Raw genomic sequence first — 23,654 nt, 5'->3', positions numbered from 1 at the left:
AGGGACCCGATTAACCTCCTAAGCAGCAGCTGATCAAAACATTCCTTTATCTGAAACCTTCTATGGTTCCTTATTGCCATTAAGACTCCTTAACATGGACTGCTTTCAGGGCTCTGGAATCTGTCCCCAGGTTTTCCTTCAATTATTCATCTTGCTGAGCTCTTCAGACTCCAACTAATTCACTCACTGTCCCCAAAACATGCCAAACATTTTCCCACCTCTGAACTTTTACATGACACTAACATTACACCCTCATTATTGACTCTTCTAAATGTTCCCCATATTTCAAAACTGAGCTCCAAGCCACCTCTGTGAAATCATCCGTAAACACATCAGCTATTCCTCCAATTTTGAGTGTATACATGTTTGTTGCTTTTGCATAATATGTAATGCCTCCTTTAGCAAGGGAATCACAGGAGAGTTTCTCCCAAAGTCATGCATTTCCCCAGAAAGAATGCTGTCTGTTCCGGAGCTGCTACTGTTGTGAGCAACTAAAAGTTGTCGTCCTTGGGCTCTCTCGTAGTAGTCCCTGCCCCTCTTTTCCTCATGAGACTATGTCAAGGCTAATGTGAAAATACTTCATGCACTGTTGCCAATGTATGTTAGGGATGAGCATAAAACAACAGACAAGGGGAAAAAAATCAATTGCAGACCCTAACATTTTAACTTTCTTAAATGTTTTTCTTCAACACTTTGCTATAGTTCATACTTTAAATGACTTTAAAATTATGCTTTAAGTAAATATATGCTTTAAATAATTTTTATTTGCTTCATTTTTCCTTCATAACTATCCCTTTTCTTTTTGTCATCAAAGATATGTGCGTTTTTTATAAAAACACTTTCTTGTCCCCTGCTGACTACCTCTGGAAGCTTCTTGCTGACCTCTGGTTTTTTGGTTTCTTTTTTTGGCTTTTCATTTCTTAGGGTGGTGGTGGTGGTGGTGAAGGAGAGGGGTCTCCTGGTGGCCCCTGCATAAGCACTCCCCCTCAACATGAGCATGATTAACTGGAACCGCTGTTATTTCTGTGGTGTACACAAAATGAGCCATGTAGCTATTAACATCTCCCTGATTTAAAAAGAAACATGGAACTTTCTTTTTCCTGCTGTCCTTAGGGAGGAAAGGTGTAAATATAAGAGACTGTAGCTAGTATCTTGGAAGTCCCCAGGAGACAGGCGTTTCCTCTTGGTCACTGACTCTCTGGGTCACTGACGCCCCTTGAACAGCAGGGCCCCGTGTCTCCCTTTGAAGCAAGTGATCCTTGAGGAATTTTCCAGGTTTAGTAACTTCTGTCTAGCTCTGAAAAGACATATGGCTGCAAAAGTGCTTGTTGAAGAAGATAAGATATATTCATTTTTAAATAAAAATACTTATGGGCGAGAAAAATCGGAGTGGACTGAATCAATTACAGTAAATCTATGGGCTCTAAGGGAGCAAATAATCCAGGCTGGCTGAAAGAATTAAATATTTTAAATTTATAAAGCCAGGGCAAATCCATAAAAGGATTCAATCTTCTTCTTATTCTTTTTTATTTTTATTTTTATTTTTTAGGATTCATCTAATAATCCCGGGAGGAGGGGCAAGAGCAGGATTCTTGTTTCCATTTTACGAATGAGGAAACTGAGGTTCAGAAAGCCTAAGTGGCATGCCTTTTCAGTAATCGGCCAATCGTCGCCGCCCTAACTTCACCTCACCTCCCAATGCAGCACTAGAGTCCCCTCAGGGGTGGCCGTCCCTGGTCAGTCCAGCCCCAGCAGACCGGGTGGGTAGGACGCTCCCTGTCAGGCAGCACTTCCGCCTCCCGGGGCCCGCGCAGCTCACCTCCCTTACCTCCCGCGCTACCCCGGTCACGAGTTGTTTTAGGGGGCCCGCCCCTCCACTTGCTGATTGGGTAGCTCCTGAATCATTGCTCTCCTCTGATTGGTTATTCCCTTTTCGGCTCTCCAATACCGCCTAGACCTACCGGATGCACGGGTAGGGCTTCCGCTTTCCCCGTCTCCCTCCTCCCGCTTGTTCTCCTCTCCCAGTCGGCACCACAGCGGTGGCTGCCGGGCGTGGTGTCGGTGGGTCCGTTGGTTTTTCTCTTACCGTTGGTGTCCGTGCCGTTGAATTGCCCGCCATGGCTGAGCTGGATCCGTTCGGCGCCCCTGCCAGCGCCCCTGGCGGTCCCGCGCTGGGGAACGGAGTGGCCGGCGCCGGCGAAGAAGACCCGGCCGCGGCCTTTTTGGCGCAGCAGGAGAGCGAGATTGCGGGCATCGAGAACGACGAGGCCTTCGCCATCCTGGACGGCGGCGCCCCCGGGCCCCAGCCGCACGGCGAGCCGCCGGGGGGTCCGGGTGAGAGTGCGGGCGCGTTTGGGGCGAGAGGACTTGTCTGGAAACTCGGTCCACAGTGGGTCCGAGAGCTTCTGTGTGACTCGTGCTCCTTGCTGAATTAGGAGGTTAGGGAGCAGTGCAAAGAGGAAACGAGACCCTGGCCCAGTCATTCAGAAACCTAGGCTCGAGAAGCCTGCTCGGTTCTCAGCGTGTTTGAGTGCTTCTGGGCGCGGGCGGAGCGAGAAAGCAAGTGTAGGGTGGCAGGCTCCGGAGCCGGAAGAAGCCCGTTCAATTCAGCAACTTTTCATTAAGCATTTGCTGTGCCTTTAGTCTGGTCTCTGAAGCAACTGCATTGGCGCAGTTTTTCCAGACTTATAAGCAAGTCTGAGCCGAGCACAGAACTCCAGTTATTAGAAAAGGAGGGCAGAAAAAAAAAAGAATGGAAATACCGTTTTTGAGAGATACAAACAAAAGTAGCAATGCAGTTCAGCATTTAAGCACTTAAGGTGTACAGAGTGTTGGATTACGAGGAGGAAGGAGTGAGTAGGGAACTCGAAAGATGATCTAGGTCTGGAGAAAGAACTGCTAAGCGGGGTAGGAGTTTGCTATCGTTGAGCGATTGATTTACAGCTAGGACTTCTGGAGCTCTCCCTCTGGGAACAGCTTTGGTAGGCAATATTGCCTAAGCAGAACCCAAGATTAGTCTAAACCAATCAGGGAGGGATGAAGAGGTGAATAGAGAGTGTTCTCAGCCAAACTCAAGTAAAAATGGGGCAGGTAGGATGGCAGTTTGACCTTTGGATGCCTTACGTGTGTATGATGCTTAGGATCATGAGTGGGAAAGACCTATTTAATAATACAAAGAAGTAGGAAATTTAGCTAGAAGAAATGAAATAACGGCTTTTCATTCGCTTAAAAAAATTCCAACTAAGGGAGAATAGGGCACTACTGGGGCATATAGGAGTAGTGTCTACCCTAAATTCAAACCTTAAGGGGCCAGGTGGGTAACATATACGAGAGAAGCTGGCTTGACATGAGACAGTAGAAGTGTTGGAGACTGAGGCTTTGGTGCACTATAGTAGTGCTCTGTAGAAAGGCATTCAGACCCAGCAATCTCAAGTTACTGTGCCAGCCAGGCAGAACCTTTTGATGAATGGGTTGGTGGGTGTGCTGCTAGTTTGCAGCCTCTGAGTTTTTGACTGCACCATGTTGCTTCCTAAACAAATCAGTCCCCCAATAAGAACTTAGTGGGAACATGTAATATGCCCGAATATGCAACTTTATAGCGGGTAGGTTGGACTGAACTGGGCTGTGATTGCGAGATGAAGTTGGCCTTAAGTGATTAGGAGATATTTTCATTGGGTGGTCTCTAACATTTTTCTAAGAGTTTTAAAATTGACTTCTTAGATCCTTAGTTTACCTTCCTCATTTAATAGAAGAGAAGCAAACCTAGAGAGAAATGACTTGCTTAAAAAAGCACGAGTTAATAGCTGAGCCCCAAGTCTACCCACTCTTAGAATATACCACATTCTGTTGCAGTGTTTAGTTGTTTTAGCAGGGTTGTGGTGCGGTAAGAGACAGGCAGCTGTGGCTGTTCCAGGTGGAACAGATTTGGGAGAAGCAGAACCCAAGATCTGTAGGTGGAACATTGTCGTGATTCAAGGACAGTGTTACCCTTACTGTTTTATCTCCACTGGCTAGCAGTGTGTCTGACATGTAGTAGGTGCTCACGTTTGACAAAGAAATGGGCAAAAATGTCAGATCCAAGGGTCCTATGTAGAACTGACAGATCTTGGTGAAGGTAAAAGGGAGAGAATAGAGTTGGATACTCGGTCCTTTGTGCATCAAGCCTTCAGCAAAGGGAAGGAAAGAAATGGTTGCTGACTTAGTTCCTAGGAAGGACTTTCTTAGTGAACTAAGCATTTGGTGACTTAAAGCCAGATTCCTGACAGTGTAATTGAGGTTGGTAATATGCAGTGGTCAGCATTTCCTTTGGGGATTAGAGAACTGATTGGACACTTTTTCTCTCTCAGTTTTCTTTTTCCTTTTTTTTTTTTTTTAAGATATGCTCTAGTGGTTAAGATTCTATGCTATACTAAACTGCTTGAGTGTGAGTTTAGCTTTGTGATCTTAGACAATGTATATAACTACCACCACTGCCCGGCCTCAGTTTTCTCCTTTGTAAAAGTTGTATAATATAATTTATAATGCTATGTGGCATCTTTAGGATTACATTCAAGAGTGTCTATAAAGTGCTTACAGTTATATATGTAAGTATCTAGTGAATTCCAGCTACTATTAGTGGGAGAAAGGAGTTACAAGGCCTTTAGGCTCTGAAGTGTACTGAGTAAATTGAGAAGTTTTAGGCAGGAGCTCTCTTTCTGATGTATTATACAGAGATATATAGGCAGTCAGCTATGACAGATTGATGAGAGGAAAATAAACTGGCCCCAGCCTTGCGGAAAGCGCCTATGGAGGATGGGCACAGGCAAAAACCAGAGGAGTTAGGGCTGAGCCTTGGATGACTCCTTTGGTTGTTAAGAGATCCAGAAAAGAGACGTAGGTTTAGAGGCAGGAAGAAACCAGCTGGGTGAAGTGATATTGAGGTAACCAGCTGTGGGGGATATTGAGAAAGAACAGGTGGTCATGAAGGAGGCAGCACAAGTGGAGCTGTTGAAAAGCTCAATCATGAGGGCTGAGTCGGGGAAGAAAACAGGAGAGACAAGCCACAGAGAGTACAGCAGTAAGGCACTATTATGGTGTTTTGTTGTTTTTGAGACAGTTGCTCTGTCGCCCAGGCTGGAGTGCAGTGGTGTGATCTCGGTTCACTGCAACCTCTGCCTCCTGGGTTCAAGCAGTTCTCCTGCCTCAGCCTCCCGAGTAGCTGGGATTACAGGCGTGTGCCACCATGTTCAGCTAATTTTTGTTATTTTTCCTAGAGACGGGGTTCACCATATTGGCCTGGCTGGTCTCGAACTCCTGACATCAAGTGATCTGCCTCCCTCGGCCTCCCAAAGTTTTTAGGATTACAGGCATGAGCCACTGTGCCCGGCGTATTGTTATGCTCTTGACAAGTTATTTCTTCCTTTTTTTTTTGGAGGTGGAGTTTTGCTCTTGTTGCCAGGCTGGAGTGCAATGGCACGATCTCAGCTCACTGCAACCTCCGCCTCCTGGGTTCAAGTGACTCTCCTGCCTCAGCCTCCCGAGTAGCTGGGATTACAGGCGCCCACCACCATGCCCAGCTAACTTTTTGGGGTTTCACCATGTTGACCAGACTGGTCTTAAACTCCTGACCTTAGGTGATCCACTCGCCTTGGCCTCCCAAAGTGCTGGAATTACAGGTGTGAGCCACCGCACCCGGTGACAAGTTATTTCTTGTAGGAGAAGAAAGAGACATGGGTGAATTAAAGGGAAGCTTTCTGGAGAAGTAATTTTATTGGTAGCAGTGGTGGAGGGAAGTTTAGGGAAATCTCATGCATGATAGTTAATTATACTGCACATTTGCTGTATACCAGGTACACTTTCAGATTCCAGCAGTAGCTCCACAAGTTAAGTGGTAGTGTCATATTTCAGATGAGAATGGATCAGTGTGGAAGTTGAGCAGTGTCCCTGAGGTAGCAAGGTAATAAATGGCTGAAGTGCAGCTTCAAACGTAGGTCTGCTTTACTTCAAATGTTTCTGGAATGTGGGAAGTTGAAAGTGGGTTTGGGACAGTCTTTCACTTTTGAAAACTTTGGCCCTTTTTCTGTCTGGAGTTCCTGAAAGGCCCTAGAAAGTTTCCTTCTGAAGCATCGTGTTGCTTAGTTTAGTTGTAGTAAGTCAAGGCCCTACATATCCTTTCTGCATGTTTCCACAGCAACAGACGATCCCTTGGCTTGAGCCAGTTGATTCTTGTAAGAATGTTAGTGCAGTAATACAGTAACTAATAAAGAGGAAAGCAGATGCCAGTGGGTCTGGAGGAGCCTTCAGACAGCATGTGATTTTTAAGGAGATGTGGGATGAGGATTGCTTCTTGTTTTGTATATGGAGTAGTGATCAAAGTCTCTGATATTCCAGCCCAGGGCTGGACTATATTAGTGGGTAGTTGGTATGTCAACTGTACTATATTAACCATAATGTAGGCCTGGCCAGACTAGCCATTGTAGGATCTAGGATTTAAAACCATCTCACTCTTCTGTCTTACACAAAAATAACTTCCAGGTGGATTAAAGAGAGACATTTAAAAAGTAAAAGAAGAAAAGTGAATATTTGTCTATCTCATAGTAGGAAAGGCCTTCAGCGTAAAAGCAGATACAGAAATCATAAAGAAAAAGTCGATCATGTCCACATACACAAATTAAGTTGTTCCAAGTGTTAAATACCATAAACCAAATCAAAAGAGAAACTAGGGAAAATATTTGACTATTAGAGAGCAAATACTTAGAGATCAAAAAATAGCGGGAAAATAAGCAAACTCAAAAAATTCAGTAAAGAATAAAATCAGATGTCAGGTATGTGATTACCTCACTGGAAATAAGATTGGCACAAGAAAGCCACCATGAGTTGTTTTTTTTTTTTTTTTCCATTATCAAATTAGCAACAATTTTAAAACATGATCAAGCACAGTCCCTAGTATCAGGGAAGGTCTAAGAAATGGGGCACTTGTGCTGCTAGTAGTAATATAAACTGGTAGACTAATAGGAACAAGTGGGTAGAGTTTTAGAAGTCTTTAAAATACATATCCTGGGCCAGGTGTGGTGGCTCATGCCTGAAATCCCAGCACTTTCGGAGGCCGAAGTGGGCGGATCACCTGAGGTCAGGAGTTCAAGACCAGCCTGACCAACATAGTGAAACCTCATCTGTCCTAAAAAATACAAAAATTATCCGGGCATGGTGGCACATGCCTGTAATCCCAGCTATTCGGGAGGCTGAGGCAGGAGAATCACTTGAACCTGGGAGGCAGAGGTTGCAGCTAGCCGAGATCGCGCCAGTGCACTCTAGCCTGGGCAACAGCGTGAGACTCCGTCTCAAAAAAAAATAAAAAAATACATATCCTGGCTGGGCGCGGTGGCTCATGCCTGTAATTCCAGCACTTTGGGAGGCCACACTTTTTTTTTTTTCCTTTCCTGCAGAACTTTCATAGAGAAACACTGTTCTCTTTCTGCTAGTCTTCCATTTGTTACCACTGCACTGTAAAATAGAAAACAGAAAAAATCAAAAGCTTTTGGACTTGGGAACTTAAGGACAGATGTGTCCACATTTTGGTGAAATTTGTATATAAGCACCTCTTGGTTTTATTTGTTGTGTATAGCACCTACCACAGGGATAGCATTTAGTAGCTCAAGGTTCATACAGCATATAATGCTGTATTCTACTGTACAACCCTTTGGCCCAGTGTTTGACCAGTCTTTGTTGATAGACCAAAATCTTATGTCTTGCAGATGCTGTTGATGGAGTAATGAATGGTGAATACTACCAGGTACAGAGTACTCTGATTCTATTCATTGATAGTTATTGAGAATCTTCCTTTCCTGTGATTTTAATTGACTGACCTAGAAAGAAACCCCAGTCCTTTGACTTTCCTGAATGTATTACTGGCTGGTGTGTTATCTACCAAAGTGGAAAGATTGAAAGAGAGGTAGCATTGATAAAAAGAGAACTGTTTAAAAATGTTATTTACCTGCCCCTAGTGTTATCACCTTTATTCTAAAGAAATCACCATTCAAATGACACTGTGTTAAGTGCAGTAAGTTAGTACTAATACTTTAAATAATTCTTCTTCCATCTTTGTATATAGTCTGATTAGGTTAACCTGGTAATATTAATATTTCTTAGTTCAGTGAGTGGCATATGGAATAATTTTGTAAAGATTAACATTTATTTGAGTCTTTTTTTTTTTTTTTTTTTTTTTTTTTTGAGAACGTCTCACTGTCGCCCAGGCTGGAGTGCAGTGGCACGATCTTATCTCATTGCAGCCTCAGCCTCCTGAGTAGCTGGAATTACAGGCGCATGCCACCACGCCCGGCTAATTTTTTGTATTTTTAGTAGAGATGGGGTTTCGCCATGTTGGCCAGGCAGGTCTTGAACTCCTGGGCTCAAGTGACCCGCCCACCTCGGCCTCCCAAAGTGTTGGAATTATAGGCGTGAGCCACCGCGCCTGTCCTATGTGGTTGCCTTTTTTTGGGGGGCGGGGGGGCGGGAAGGGGGAACGGGACAGGGTCTTACTCTGTCATCCAGACTGGAGTGCAGTGGCGCAGTCTTGGCCCACTGCCACCTCTACTCCCCAGGTTCAAGCAAATTCTCCTCCTGCCTCAGCCTCCCCAGTAGCTGGGATTACAGGCACATGCCACTACCGCCTGGTTAATTTTTGTATTTTTAGCAGAGACGGGTTTCACTGTGTTGGCCAGTCTGGTCTCGAACTCCTGACCTCAAATGATCCACCCACCCCAGCCTCCCAAAGTGCTGGAATTACAGGCGTGAGCCACCGTGCCCAGCCTGTGTTGTTGCTTTTAAGGTAATCCTTTAACATTTTACAAAAGCCACCATTGTTGTTAGAAACGGGTTCTGCAGTGAGCCGAGGTTGCGGTGGCTCTGGCTGGGTGCAGTGGCTCACGCCTGTAATCCCAGCACTTTGAGAGGCCAAGGTGGGTGGATAACCTGAGGTTAGGAGTTTGAGACCAGCCTGGCCAACATGGTGAAACCCCGTCTCTACTAAAAATACAAAAATTAGCTGGGCGTGGTGGCAGGCACCTGTAATCTCAGCTACTCGGGAGGCTGAGGCAGGAGAATTGCTTGAACCCTGGAGGTGGAGGTTGCAGTGAGCCAAGATCGTGCCACTGCACTCCAGGCTGGGCAACAAGAGTGAAAACTCTGTCTCAAAAAAAAAAAGAGAAAAGAACCAGGGGGTTCTAACTCAGGTGAAGTGCATTTTAGGAAGGAATTTTTGGTATTAATATAGCACAATTGTGTTTTGTGTTAAGGAAAGTAATGGTCCAACAGACAGTTACGCAGCTATTTCACAAGTGGATCGATTGCAGTCAGAGCCTGAAAGTATCCGTAAATGGAGAGAAGAGCAAATGGAACGCTTGGAAGCCCTTGGTAAGGAATCCCTTTCTGTCTTTTGGTGTCTGTTTTCAGTGGAGTAGTTGACCTGGACTCTACTTTTATTCCTTTTTAGCTCACATTAACCAGTGTCATTGTCTGGTCTTTGGGAAGATACCTTCTCAGCCTGAAGGTTACAAGGCTACCTGCACTGAGATGCCTAATCACAGGCCATTGTGTGAGGAGTAGGGTAGCCGGAGAGCCCCAAGATCCTCTCACAGGAAGAGCATAGTGATGCTGTTCCTGACCTCAAGAGTAGCCTCAGGTGGTGTTCATAGAGTGCTTTATAAACTTGAAGGATTCAAGTTTCCCATGTCCGTGGACTTTAACAGTCCATTTTTCTTTTTTCTTTTTTTGAGATGGAGTCTCACTGTCTCACCCAGGGTGGAGTGCAGTGGCGCGATCTCGGCTCATTGCAAGCTCTGCCTCCCAGGTTCATACCATTCTCCTACCTCAGCCTCCTGAGTAGCTGGGACTACAGGCGCCCGCCACCATGCACCGCTAATTTTTTTTTTTTGTATTTTTAGTAGAGACAGGGTTTCACTGTATTAGCCAGGTTGGTCTCGATCTCCTGACCTTGTGATCCACCCGCCTTGGCCTCCTAAAATGCTGGGATTACAGGCGTGAGCCACCGCGCCCGGCCTCCATTTTTCATTTGAAGGCCAAATGAATTTAAGGTAACACGAAAATGAGGTATGTTAGGAAAAAATGTACAGTTTGTTTTTCCTACCTTAATATCTCTGTAAGGTAAGTTTTACAATTTTACAGGTAAGAAAAGTGGAGGAGAGGTAGAATAAGTATTTGGAATACTCAGCTAAGGAATGATAAGAGTCACAATTTCAGCTGAAGTCTGCCTTGCTTCAAAGTCACTACCCATCCCCATCAGCCACATTGTTTTCTAAACATTTAATGTGCGTGGCCATCTAGCCACACAGCCTGGCCTTTGATAAAGAGATGTGTACGTGGAGTGCCACCTGTAGGTTCATGATCAGGGGAGACTTGTGTCTGTACATGGTGGATTGGAGAAGTATGTAGAGTGTGAGGATATAATCCACATTGTGGCCTTTTCTTTTTCTTTTTTTAATCAGCTGACTTTAAGATTCATCTTTTCTCAACTTTACAGATCAATTGAAAGAAGAGGAAAATAAACATGTGCACCCCCAGATTCAGTAATTAATGGGTTATCTTTATATAAATGATATGTTTTAGACATACACATACACAAATTGTTTTGGCTGACCTACTTTAAGATAAAGACATCATATACTTCATGTCTAAATATTTCAATGTACACCTCCTAGAAATAATGACATGCTCCTATGTAACCACAATGTCAGCAGTATTATTCCCTCTTGGAAACTGTTGAACTAGTGAAAACATGAGTCCTTATTTTTCAGTTGGGATAACTGACACCCAGAAATAGGAAGAGACATGACCCAGATGACACAGCCAATTAGTGCCAAATCATTTATCTCTCTAGTCCTTTTATCTCTCTAGTCCAATTTAGGTGGCTTTCAGAACAAAGAATGCACTTAATATTTGAACCTTTATAGCACCATTCATTAGTAATTTCTTTGGTGGAAATATTCTGTATCTGTGCTGTCTAGTATGGTAGCCATTAACCACATGTAACTGTTAAGTACTTGAAGTGTGGCTTCACATTTCAAGTGTGACTGAGAAACTGGATTTTAAATTTTCTTTAATTTTAATAAATTTACATTGAAGTAGCCACATGTAGCTAGTAGCTACTATATTGGACAGTGGAGCTGTAGGAAGATGAAAATAGGTCCTAACAGCTTTGGTCCTTGCTTGTTCTTTGTGTCTCTTGAGTATGCTTAGAGGCAAGATTTAGCTGGTCTTAGTACTACTGTAGTATTTTTCATGTTACAGAACCCAAATTTATCTTTTCTGTTTCACCAAGCTCTAGCAGTTTTTCTTCTCCATGGAGAGAGTCTACTTTAGTGTCTGGAAAGATTTAATTTTTCAATTATGAAATTGGGTACTTGGGGAATACTCTTATGAGCTGTTTTCTTAATTCAGAGTGCTTTTTTGAGAGAAGTACAATATTTGGCCTTGCATTCCAACTGAATTGAATTCACTTGGTTCATGAACAAGGTGTTCCTTCAATTTCACCTTTTTTCCTTGCAAAAACTGTGAGAAAGCACACGATGCTAAAAATAGAGAACTGGTGCCAGTGGCTTTCAGCCTAGCTGCTGGCTACATTCTCAAGTAATTTTCTTTTGTCTGACCAGTAACGAGGGTGGCCAGAATGGAAGGCACCTGTGAATGTGCTTTGCTCTCTAAGGGGACTCTTCCTCTTCATCCTCTGAGGGGAAGAATTCTAAATTAGTATTGCAGTGGTACTAAAGCTGCAAAAGCCAGAAGACCAATTTAAATGTACCGTTTTATGCAATAACCACAGTCTGTTCAGCAGGTCACCATTTTTATTTAAATTCATTTTTCAGAGATAAATTTTATATTTTAGTCCTAATGTATAGTAAATGTTAACATCAAAATACATTGAAAGAAAATACTGTCCAATCAAAAAGGTAATTATTTGGAAGTAATTTCACCATGATTGAAAAGGGGGCCTTACATTTTGAATTAGGTATTGTCACATGGCACTTCCAGCCCACAGCTTCTCATTGCAGCATAGCTAAATCTTCCATTCCACATCTGTACTTCATGCCATGGATAGACACATATTAGATGTTTACTGTAGAGGCTGGGTGGGGTGGCTCAGGTCTGTAATCCCAGCACTTTAGGAGGCTGAGGTGGGAGGATCACTTGAGCTCAGGAGTTCAAGACCAGCCTGGGCACCATAGTGAGACCCTATCTCTACTAAAAAAAAACAAATTAGCTGGGGGTCGTGGTGCCCGGCTGTGGTCTCAGCTACTTAGGAGGTTGAGGTGGGAGGATCACTTGAGCCTGGGAGATTGAGGCCGCAGTGAGCTGTGATAGCACTACTGCACTACAGCCTGGGCTACAGAGCGAGACCCTATCTCAAACAAAACAAAAAAAGTTTACTATATATACTTTAGAGTCATCAGTGAAAAATCTGAGAAAATGATTCTTCTGAACGACAGATCACCTTCTGACAAATTAGATACCGAGATGAACATTCTTTCTAACCTGAAACTTGGGGGAGTTTCTAGCTGCTATTAGGCTTTTTCTTATAGTTACACACAGCCTTTTGCAGGTTGTTACTATAAGACCTTTCCTGCAAAGGCCCTAAAAATGCCCAAGAATACTTCATTTTTCATCCCTTCTAGTAGTTACTTGACACCACTTACTGCTATCTACTCTCTTTCTGAAAGACACTAATTTCAGTTTGGGCTCTTGCTCTGCACTTTTAAAACTCTGTCCAGATCACTGGTGGTCACATTTTGTGATTATTTCTAGGCTTGCCTCCCTTTCTGTCCCTCCCTTTGGAGGAAGTATAATGAAGTAAGAAAAGTGTAAGCTTTAGAGCCAGATCTGGGTTTGAATCTTGGCTCTGTCACTTACTATAACCTTTAGGAAGTTCACTCAAACTTTCTGAGCTTTAGTTTTTCTCACTGCTGAAAATGGGATCAGAGTTTACCTTCTTGGGATTGTTGTAAAGATTGAGTTAGATGTCTGTAAAACACCTGCCAGACAGAATGTCCAGAAGAACTTGTTTAAAGTGAAGTATCAGGTTAACTTCAAGTGTCAGCTGCCTCAGTAGCTATGACATGTATTTCTTTTTTTTTTTTTTTTTTTTTTTTTTTCTTTTTTGAGACAGAGTCTCACTTTGTTGCCTAGGCTGGAGTGCAGTGATGCGATCTCAGCTCACTGCAACCTCTGCCTCCCAGATTGAAGCGATTCTCCTGCCTCAGCCTCCCCAGTAGCTGGGATTATAGGCATGTACCACCATATCCAGCTAATTTTTTGTATTTTTAGTAGAGACGGGATTTCACCATGTTATGTTGGCTAGGCTGGTCTCAAACTCCTGACCTCAGATGACCCACCTGCCTCGGCCTCCCAAAGTGTTGGGATTACAGGCGTGAGCCACCACGACCAGCCGGCATGTATTTCTTTATCTCTCACTATCTACTGATATATGTCTCTTCAGCTCAGTGTCTTAGGGAAAACCATATTTAGTCCTCAGAAACTTCATGTTTCATGTTTGAGAATCCAATCTAGCAAACCTGCTAGGTATGCATTTTCTTGCTCTCATTTCTAGAACCTTCAGGTTAACTGTTAACAATGATCCCATACCTCTACCCCCTGCACTTCTCTCCAGTGGAGTTTCTTTTGTAGCTCTGCCCTGGCTCTGCTACAAACACACTGCAGACCAAGTAGGAGTAGATGCTTTGTGGTCCTCTCTAGTGCTAATGTTCTGTGGTCTATCATTCTCTGGTTCTGAAAAATCGCTACCTTTGGTAATTGTCCAAATAGCACCCTGCTTCACAGAAGTGCTTCTACCATATTTAGTTATGAGAGTGCCACCTTGTGTTCCACAAAACCATTGTCAAACCTGGAATATAGACTAGTTTGGGAGAAGAGGTAAAAGATTAAGATGAATACCCTACTGTGAACTAATATTGGCAGCATTGGTAAAGAATCATCTATAATTGTTTCTCCCCCAATTGGTGCCCAGAAGGCTTTTTTCCTATTAATAATAGAAGTATTTCCACATACACCCTTCTCTTTTGCTTTGCCCAAAACAAGACAAAACAAAACTAATGACCCACTAAAATGTCAGTGGACTGGGATAAGACCAGGAATAGGACTGTGGGAAAGACCAGGCAGGAATAGAAGCACTGAAATCAGAGTTGGTTGTGCAAACAGAGAAAACAGAAGTTTATCTTCCCCTCTCTACTCTTCTCCCCCAACAGGCACACAAACATGGACCTGCACCCACCATAAGTTCAGTAAGACCAAAATAAACTGATGAACTTCAGTTTGCACTTTACCTCAATTTTATTGTCTTTCTCTTCTCTCCCTTCAAAGATGCCAATTCTCGGAAGCAAGAAGCAGAGTGGAAAGAAAAGGCAATAAAGGAGCTAGAAGAGTGGTATGCAAGACAGGACGAGCAGCTACAGAAAACAAAAGCAAATAACAGGTCAGTCCATGGTGATTGTAGCACATTTGTTTTCCAAAATTGAATCAAATCCATTCTTAGCATCCAGTCTAGGTTTTTGGCTTCTGCCTCCTTTAGTGTGAAATGTCTGCAGTTTTTAAAGAAAGTGCTTGAAACAGGTTGCAAGTCTCTCGGGTCTTGTGAGCATAATTCACGCTATTGTTTAGCCATCCCAGTTGTAGTGAGCTTAGCTCTCTGAGAGTTTGGTTAATATGCATAACCTGTAATGGTGTGATTCAGCCAAGGGAAAAGTTACTTTTCATGGAACCCTGAAATGAAAGCTGGGTGTCATGAATATACCCAGATCTAGTTACTTTGGATATGATTATAGACTTGGTCATGTTGAGTCTCCTAAATATAGCCCTGCCCTCTGAAAGCCACTTCATGAAGGAGTCCATTGGCAGGAAAATGTGCTTTGTAGTTAGGCAGCCAAGGATGTTCCAACATAATTATTTTAGAATTGAGGGTTCTGTGGGTACTTATCTGTGCCTTAAAAAGTCTTGAATTGACTTCTTGAAAATGTTCTGTTTGAAATAGATTTTATTTAGTTACTGATGGTTCAGGAGTTGTGAGGAGAAAAACGCTTTCATTCTCATACCACTACTCACCAGCAGCTGGGCTTTAATGCCCTACACTTAAGAGCCATTCTTGGAAGCAGCAAAGAGAGGATATGTGGTGTTGCTTCCCTCAGGGCAGGCAGGTTCAGAGCCCAACTTTCACTGAATAGTCAATCCATTCACTTCAGTGTATAAACGGGCCAGACCGAGCCTGGGGATATTTTTAATTTTCAAGGTAGAGCCTTGGGTTCTTGTATGCAGAGGCAGGAAGCAGGTTGGGTTAAGTGGCAGCTCTGTTAGACAGAGATGTGGCAGGAGAGAGAGCTAATGGCTTTGCCAGCCAGCCAGTGCTATTGTGGGTCCAGTATGACAGAGCAGTTGGACTCTCTTTTGTATGCTAGCAGCCCTTCGGCTCATTGGATTCCAGCTTGAGCCTGTGTCCTGGTCACTTTCCTCTGGGGGCGGTGTGCTCAAGGAGTGCCTGTCAGGTTCCATGTGGAGTTCTGTGGGACTGCTCTCTGGTGTGCAGGCTGGGTTGCCAGTGGTGATGGCTTCCATCAGCTACGTGGGGCTGTTGTTGAGCCTGTGGTCAGTAGGTGGTGCTGACAGGTCCAGGCTCCTGTGTCGTCTGCTCCCTCAAGATGATTTTCTCCCAGGTGGAAGTTCAGATCGGTAAAGCCGAGTGGGGACTGTGTGCAAGCACCCTGCGAGCCCTGAGAACTCCCCCAGCCTGCGGCCCCAGCACTTTAGTTTGAAGTACTGTAGCCGTGCTGACCCTCCTTGCTCTGGGTCTGTGATGCTTCAAGAGCTTAACACAAATTTTCAAACTTAGATAATGAATATGTTGGTAACAGCCTTTCTGTTGCAGAAATTTTTTTCAAGGAAGTTTTGCTGAACTGTCAAGAAAGGGATACTCTCTGTATCCAGAATCCGTTGTTCTCAGAGGGAGTAATGACACCTTTTTTGTTTGTTTTTGTTTTTGTTTTTTGAGATGGAGTCTTGCTCTGTCACCCAGGCTGGAGTGCGGTGGCGCGATCTCGGCTCACTGCAAGCTCCACCTGCCGGATTCACGCCATTCTCCTGCCTCAGCCTCCTGAGTAGCTGGCGCCTGCCACCATGCCCAGCTAATTTTTTTTCTGTTTTTAGTAGAGACGGAGTTTCACTGTGTTAGCCAGGATGGTCTCGATCTCCTGACCTCGTGATCTGCCTTCTTTGGCCCCCCAAAGTGCTGGGATTACAGGCGTGAGCCACCGCGCCCGGCCGTGACACCTGTTTTTAGGAGCTCAGTCTTAAAAGTTTAGTCCCTCCAGGCATTGAATTTGGGCCTTGGTACCTTTCTTTACTTGGAACTGTAGAATGCTGGGTAAGCTGGTCTCACAGATGAACCTCTTAAGTTCCAGAGAGAAGGGACTTCCCCACCGCTCACTGAGAATGTAGAGCTGCTTAGGAAGCAGGTCACTTGCCTTGTGGGAACCTTGCAGCACAGGGCTGACTCTGAGAGCATAAAGCTAGTGGCACACTAGCCATTGTCACCAGGGCCCTAGGACAGAAGAGATGGTTTTTACAGTTTATTCCAGTGATTCTTCACTGGTTGGAGGTGGGAGCCATTTGAGAGTCACTTGGGGGGACTTCTTCCAAGGGTCTACACCCTCCCCTGGAGATTTTTATATTGCTGACTACTCCCCCTCTCCATCCACATTTGACTCTAAACTTTGGAGTTCAAAGGAATAGGTCCCATTTAGATGTATAAAGTAATTCATCCTTGTTATCTGTGTATGGGTAAAGAGTGAATATTTTTAGAAAAGAAAATGGGGGCCGGACACCGTGACTCACACCTGTAATTCCAGCACGTTGGGAGGCCAAGGCGGGCAGATCAGTTGAGGTCAGGAGTTTGAGACCAGCCTGCCCAACATGGTGAAACCCCATCTCTACTAAAAATACGAAAATTAACCGGGCATGGTGGCGTGTGCCTGTAATCCCAGCAACTTGGGAGGCTGAGGCAGGAGAATCACTAGAACCCGGGAGGCAGAGGTTGCAGTGAGCTGAGACTGCGCCACTGCACTCCAGCCTGGGCGACAGAGTGAGACTCAGTCTGAAAAAAAAAAACAAAAAAACGGGGTGCTCATTTCAAGCAAGTATGATTCTCTCTGGGTGACTCCTGCAGTAGCTGGATGTTAAGGGGACCCGAGAGATAAGGCAGAAAGATGAGAAGTTTGAAAGAGGAAACTCGGAGACAGGAAGGGCATCCAGTTAATTGTGAGAGCATCCTCAGGCCTCCTGCCTTCCAGCTGCCTCACCACTGGGTCACCAAAGCACTAGGAGCACATCGCGCCTGGCACTGCACTGGGGGTGGGTGTGCGGCGGGTAGACATGTTTCCTCCCCCGCACAATCTGTACTCTATTGTCAGTCCCCAGACTGCATCTCCCTTTTTTTATCCCAAGTTGAGGCCTCAATGTCACAGTACAAGAGCTGTGAATTATTCAGTGACAGCCATGGAAAAGAATTTCCTTTTCATAGCCAGCCAGCCAGAGCAGTGACTGACTCCTGCAGCTGGATGAGTTTGCTCATCAAGAACAACCCCAGAACATTTCCCCTATTACAGGTAGCACTTGTGCTTGTCAGCTGTTTCAAGGCTTGAGAAGGTTTGGGGAACCCACAGTTCTCAGAGATGGCAAACATTTTTTTCTATGCCCACTTTGAGGCTGTTTATGGAATGAAGTTCTGCATTGTATTTGTGCCTCCAGAGCTTGTCCTAGGTCAGGCATTCCTCTTCCCTCCCCTCTCCTGAGCCTCCCTGAGCCCCTTCCTGCCTTGGCTGGGGATTGCTACTTTCAAGTGAAGGACAAATAAGCGGAGGGCCACCTGTATGTGTGTCTGATTTTCTGTTTGTTCTGGGCCTGCAACTTTGACAGGGGATGTGCTTGTCACTGAGGAGCTCTTTGGTCTTGGGCTAGCTGCAAAGGAGCAAGAGCCTGACATTCAAACTTTTGTTGTCTTAGTGATGATTTGACAGGAGTCATGAAACCTCTACTCTTCTTGTGGAGGGAAACCCAAGTTGAAATCGATCAGGTTTAGTCCTTTGTGTAAACTAAAAGGGTTATGGGTTTATAAGCCAGCCTGCCTTGCCTTTTCCTCCCACTCATTCTGCCCACAAACAACTCTGTTTTCCTGCTGAGTCACTTTAAGTTACAGTCAGCCTGCTCTTTTTGCTTTCTTTAAATTTCCACAAAACACCTCCTGTGTATAAACCAAAATGGGAAAGAAGGGCATGTGTGAGCTTAAAAATTAACTTAAAATTACTAGAATTTGCCTTCAAATAAATATGTGAGGTTAGCTTAATGACCAGGCAAGATTATCCTTGAAAAATGTCTTTCCCCTTGCCCACCCCAAATCGACTTGACAAAAGACAGGGTAAGACTCCATGAGGGAGGTTCCCTGCCCAGCCACAATGGAGAAGAGTGGGCTGGCTGAGCCCAGGGAGTCAGTCCAGGGCAACAGAGTCAAAGCCAGCCTGGCCCCTGCTGTGCAAATTTCTTCACCCAGTCTGCCCCCTCCTTCCTGTCTGAGAGCCCTGCCACGTTGAGAGTTAAGAAGGGATGAAGTTCTAGATTCTGGGCTGCACCTTGTCAAAGCCAATTGAGTCTGGTGTAAAAATATTCAGAAACTGTACCCGCTTCTTGAGTAGAGAGCCATATTCAGGAACAACAGAAGCCAGGGCCAGGATTCTAGTCCAGTGTTCTTCCCACCAGACCACTCTCCTCCAGCCGTTTTTTCCTGTAAGGTTGAGATTTTAAAATGACCATATGTGTTCCCAGGATTCTGGAAGTGTATCCCACCCAGACAGTGTGGGAAAGCAGTAGTTAGATAATCCAAGATAAAACTGGCTTTGGGTCCTAGTGCATCTGGTGTCTGGCAGCATTCCTGCCCAGTGACATTTACTGAGACAGGCAGGAAGGTGGCGTGGCTTTCTGGGCACATACCAGCAGGGAAGAAACATGACTATACAGTAGAAAGAGCCCTGGACTTAGGGCCAGGCTGCCTTGGTTGTGAGTCCTGAATGCTGCCACTGTGATGTAGCTGAGCAAGTTGTTCATCTCTAAGCCTCAGTTACTTCATCTGTACAGTGGGGGTGAGAACAGTCAGGGTCATAGGTTGTTACAGTGAAAGATTGAATCAACATAATGTATGTGAAAGGGCTTAGTCCATGATTGGGTGCTTAATAAATGCCCGTGTTGCTGGGGTGAGCCAAAGGGATGAAGTTGGCAGTGCTCGCTCTGTCATGGAGCAGTCCCCATATGGGAAGGCCAGCGGGAAACCAGACCTGCTGAAGTCTCCAGCGCTGGAAGCCTCACGGGGATTAGGAAGGAGCCTTGGGAGCAGCTCCTCAGAGCACAGTTGTACCTCAATTGTGGATTTTAGATGTTTCTGCTTCTCAATGTTCTCTCTTTTTTCCTGCCTGCTTGCCTGCCTTTTGGACCTCTTGCTGTCTAGGGTGGCAGATGAAGCTTTCTACAAACAACCCTTCGCTGACGTGATTGGTTATGTGTATGTTGCAAAACTAATTCCTTTTTCTTGTGATTCTTTCTACTTTTTGTTTAGAGTTAATGCTCCTTTTATGTCACAAGTTGCTTTGCTTTTTAAATTATTTCATATTGGCACTTTGGGGGCTGCCTAAGAATTGATAAGCGGGGTATGATCCGTTGATGAATCTTCCAGATTTGTGACTCCCTGCATCCTCTGATGGCCATTTTTCATATTTGGGGTTTTGGAGGGAAGAAAGCTAACTCGCTTTCAAAATGTGTCATTTGCGATCTTATCTGGGAAGGGTTTGAGGCTCGGGGGAACTCTGCCCTCTTGCTCTTGCTGCCATCACTGCTGCCATGCCCTGTTGCCTGCCTGCCTCAGGTGGGAAGGAGGTTTCCTCAGGTGGCAGTCCCAGGAGGTTAGGAGCCAGTGAGCAGCAGCACCTTGCATTGCCAAAGTCAGAGCTGTGGGGCAGCATTTTCCATACTTGGTTCATTCAAACAATGTGGGGTCGTTTGCCACTCCCTCAGGCAGAAGAGTCCAGAGCAGAGGGGGTTGTCTCCAGTGGGTGTCTATAATTGTTCCTCTGTGGTCTTGCATGTCAGAAATTGCTATTTAGTGGTCAGCTTCTGATGTCCTGTCTCCTAGCACAGGGAAGCCCCCAGCTTTGAGATCAGGATAGTCAAAGTGTCTTGATACGGGCCGCTTGGGCTTCTCCCCCTGACCCCCCCAAAAGAAACCTGCATCTTCTCTGGAGAAGGTGTTTTTCTTATTCTTTTTTTCTTTTTTTCTTTTTTCTTTTTTTTAAGGATTTCTTTTATCAAAGCAGTATTGCTGAAGAGTTGGAAACAGTTCTCATTGTCTGCTCCTTAAAAATTAGGGCTGGCTTTACAAGTAAGGGTGAAATGGAAGAGGAGAGGAACCTGTGGAAGGTGGGCGATGAGCTCAGGTCTGTAGAGCCTCTCAGGGCCTATGACCTTGAGATGTTCATCCCCTTAGAAGACAGAACTGGGTTTCCTGGGCCCCAGATGCATTTGCAGTGAGACTTGTGAAATGCTGGACTTACAGGTGGTGTTTGATTTGATTTCTGCACATTCTCTCTGGAGTAGAAATGGAGACTGGAAAGGTCGAGTCTGGTTTTGCTGGGCAGCTGGGTGGCCAGCAAAGCCAGCTGCACGTCCCCAAGCACAGATAGAGTGGCAAGGGCATGTCCAGCTTACTGACCATCTGCATTGAGCTCATTCTCATTTTCTGTATCTGACTTAAAGTTTCTCTCGTTTCTTTTCTTCTCTTCACCTTTAAGCACAAACATAAACCATCCTTGCTACAGCCTAGAACAGTTAAGTAAACCTTTCTCACTGCCCCTAACTGTGTGTGCCATGAAGTTGCAGTGTTGTAGTGGCTCTGGGCTTCAGCAGTGTTTGCCACGGCCATCCCTGTGATAGTGCCACCCCTCCGTCCCCACAGACCAGTCATCTCCATTGCTTTTGCTTTGCCCGTGATGCTTGTTGGAGTAGATGAATATAGTGTGTCTTACCGCTGTCCTTTCCGGCTGTAGCTCCCACCAGTTAATTCCGAACTGGGGGTGGGCTGACCTTGATGGGAAAGAATGTTCGAGCAGCATCCTGCCAAAAAGCAACTCACGTTGGCTCTCCTGCCAGTGTGCCCTGAGTGGCCCCAAGGCACCTGGCTGGAGGGAAAATGGCAAACTTTTGGCTGAACTGGAGAATGTCCTAACAAACCCCCTTCCAGAATGGCTTTAGTCTCTAGTGCCTGCTAGCATGGGAGCTTTGTCTTGAATTCCTTTTGATCTGCCCTGTTTCTCTCCAGCCTTAGGAGTAAATCTAGAGGCTATTGTGCAATGACCTATGGGCTTTTTAGAAGTCTCTAAATTTCCTTGAAATTCAGTACAGCCCACCATAAACTACTCAAGTTCTTGATCAGCCTGCTGCTTTGTTCTTTTTAATAAAAGCAGTGTGTAGCTGGCTAAGGACTTGTTTTATTAATGCTCCACGGGAGCAGAGACAGCCAGACAGAGAGACATAGTGAACCCTGAACCAAACACCTGTATTCCAACATTTTACACAGCGGTCTGGGCACCCTGTGCCTAGGAGAGCCAGCTACGTGTCTACCTGAGTCTGACCTGGGCCAGGGGCTGTTATCTTGGGAAAGCCAGAATGTCATTAAGAAAGGGACAAATAGGCAGTTGCTTGTGTAGCAAGGCAGCCACCAGGTTGCTCAAAGGGGGTTCTACATAAACCAACATATTTTGTTGTTGCTTCCAGGGCAGCAGAAGAAGCCTTTGTAAATGACATTGACGAGTCGTCCCCAGGCACTGAGTGGGAACGGGTGGCCCGGCTGTGTGACTTTAACCCCAAGTCTAGCAAGCAGGCCAAAGATGTCTCCCGCATGCGCTCAGTCCTCATCTCCCTCAAGCAGGCCCCGCTGGTGCACTGAAGAGCCACCCTGTGGAAACACTACATCTGCAATATCTTAATCCTACTCAGTGAAGCTCTTCACAGTCATTGGATTAATTATGTTGAGTTCTTTTGGACCAAACCTTTTTGTCTTTAGAGTTGTTCATTGTTTGTGATTGCATGTTTCCTTCAACTGTGTTCTCCCTGGCATTCAGAGAGGAGGGAGAGGAGGAAGAGGAAGGGGAGGGAAGCCTCCCAACAGTAGCCTCAACCTGTGCTTCTGTGCATTATTCTGAGAATAAATTTCTGTTTCAAACTGTATTATGTGAAGCTTCTTTATTGACCTCAAGATGTGTTGTAGTTTGGAGTGAGGTTGGAAGGGTTGAGGAATTGCCTTGAAATTTCTAGGGCTGAGGAGGCACAGCCACTGGGCACACGGCCCTGCCTTGAACTAAGGTAGCACCGGGATCTAGAGTGGGATCCTGTGGACATTTGCATTTGAGAAGGGAGTCTAGTGGCTGAAGGTTAACCCCCTCGTTATCTACCTAAGACACAGCTGTGAATCCTCTCACCAACCTAGTCGTTTTCTCCCAGATGGGCTCTTGCTTGCCAGTGTCGCTCAGTTTAGGGTCTTGGATAGTATATTTCAGCAGGAGTCTGTGGGGCATGTAGACTCTAGTAAGACCTTGACTCCTTTGGATCCGGCCAGTAAGCCTGAGTCAGGACGGCATTCATGTGTGGCTAGCCCCATTACTGTTGACTCCTGTAGCACATGTTGGGTTCTGTGCCATCCCAAGCACTTGGTTCATATTTCTCTTGTAAAATCCTTCATCTAGACCTGTGCTGTCCAATGCAGTATTCACCAGGCCCATGTGGCTATTTAAATGAATTTAAAATACATTTCTAGTCCTAGTCACAATTCATGTGCTCAGTAGCCATATGTGGTTAGGTGGCACTCGAATTGGATAGCACAGGTTATAGAACATGTCCATGGTCACAGAAAGCTGCACTGGACCATGCTGATCTACCACAGGTGTTTCCAGGAGCCTGTGCTTTGTTCAGACACCAGTAAGTTCATTATCTGCCTTCAGAACCTGGCATAGTACCTGGCTCGTTTTAGGTGATGTTCCAAGCAATTATTAAAGCTATATTTCAGTAATCTGCTTATAACTACCTGGTACTTCCAAACTGGAGATTGAGGTAAACTGTAATACCATGCTCAGGATGGGGGTTAGGCGTTGTCATTGCCAAGAAGGAAAGGCCACTATCTCTTCAATGTTAATTATTTTTGGCTGGAAGGAGCTTTCATTACTTTTCCTGCTACCTCCCCGTTTCCAAGCTTCTTAGTTGGGCTTTCCTTGACCTGGCCCACATTTCTGGCCTCTGCTTATTCCTCCCCCTTTAGTCAAATCTGACTACAATCAAGCAATCACTGTTCGCAGACTTTTGTTCCTACGGGACCTGCTAATCCCATTCCAAATGTCAAAATCCAATTTAAGAACTAGTTCAAAGGCCACCCCCCTTCCCCTGAACTCCCATGGCCGTCTACCTGGGGCAGCTTATTTTTGGTAGTCTTGGTGCCGTCGTCTGGACCAGTCTTGCTCCCACACCAGCTGGGCTTCTTGAGGTGGGAGGTGGCAATTTTAAATGTCAACAAA

At 45.1% G+C, this 23,654-nt stretch overlaps 1 protein-coding gene across 4 annotated transcripts; it reads left to right on the top strand.

Moving 5' to 3' along the window:
- Positions 1 to 1,916: 1,916 nt before the first annotated feature.
- CLTA (clathrin light chain A) lies at positions 1,917 to 22,317 on the top strand. 4 transcript variants are annotated; one of them, XM_004088780.2, is made up of 7 exons: positions 1,917 to 2,334; positions 7,734 to 7,771; positions 9,273 to 9,390; positions 14,368 to 14,479; positions 19,547 to 19,600; positions 20,883 to 20,918; positions 21,865 to 22,317. In XM_004088780.2, the coding sequence occupies exons 1-7, from the start codon at positions 2,118 to 2,120 to the stop codon at positions 22,034 to 22,036; spliced, it is 747 nt and encodes a 248-aa protein (XP_004088828.1). In that variant the 5' UTR covers positions 1,917 to 2,117; the 3' UTR covers positions 22,037 to 22,317. The 4 variants fall into 4 exon arrangements, with proteins under 4 accessions (XP_004088828.1, XP_004088829.1, XP_003263390.1 ...); XM_004088781.2 differs by lacking the exon at positions 19,547 to 19,600; XM_003263342.3 differs by lacking the exon at positions 20,883 to 20,918.
- The last annotated feature ends 1,337 nt before the right edge of the window (positions 22,318 to 23,654 follow it).

This window comes from Nomascus leucogenys, chromosome 8, assembly GCF_006542625.1.
Source record: "Nomascus leucogenys isolate Asia chromosome 8, Asia_NLE_v1, whole genome shotgun sequence".
Lineage (NCBI taxonomy): Eukaryota > Metazoa > Chordata > Mammalia > Primates > Hylobatidae > Nomascus > Nomascus leucogenys.
The sequence above is the reverse complement of the archived record's forward strand: the minus strand, read 5'-3'. Positions and strand labels throughout refer to the sequence as shown.

What these genes read in the sequence shown, in the direction of transcription:
- CLTA (XM_004088780.2), top strand. Translation starts at nt 2,118, where the DNA reads ATGGCTGAGCTGGATCCGTTCGGCGCCCCTGCCAGCGCCCCTGGCGGT. An exon ending in GGAACGCTTGGAAGCCCTTG is followed by an intron (nt 9,391 to 14,367) that starts GTAAGGAATCCC and finishes CTCCCTTCAAAG; the next exon opens with ATGCCAATTCTCGGAAGCAA. An exon ending in GCTGACGTGATTGGTTATGT is followed by an intron (nt 19,601 to 20,882) that starts GTATGTTGCAAA and finishes TTCACCTTTAAG; the next exon opens with CACAAACATAAACCATCCTT.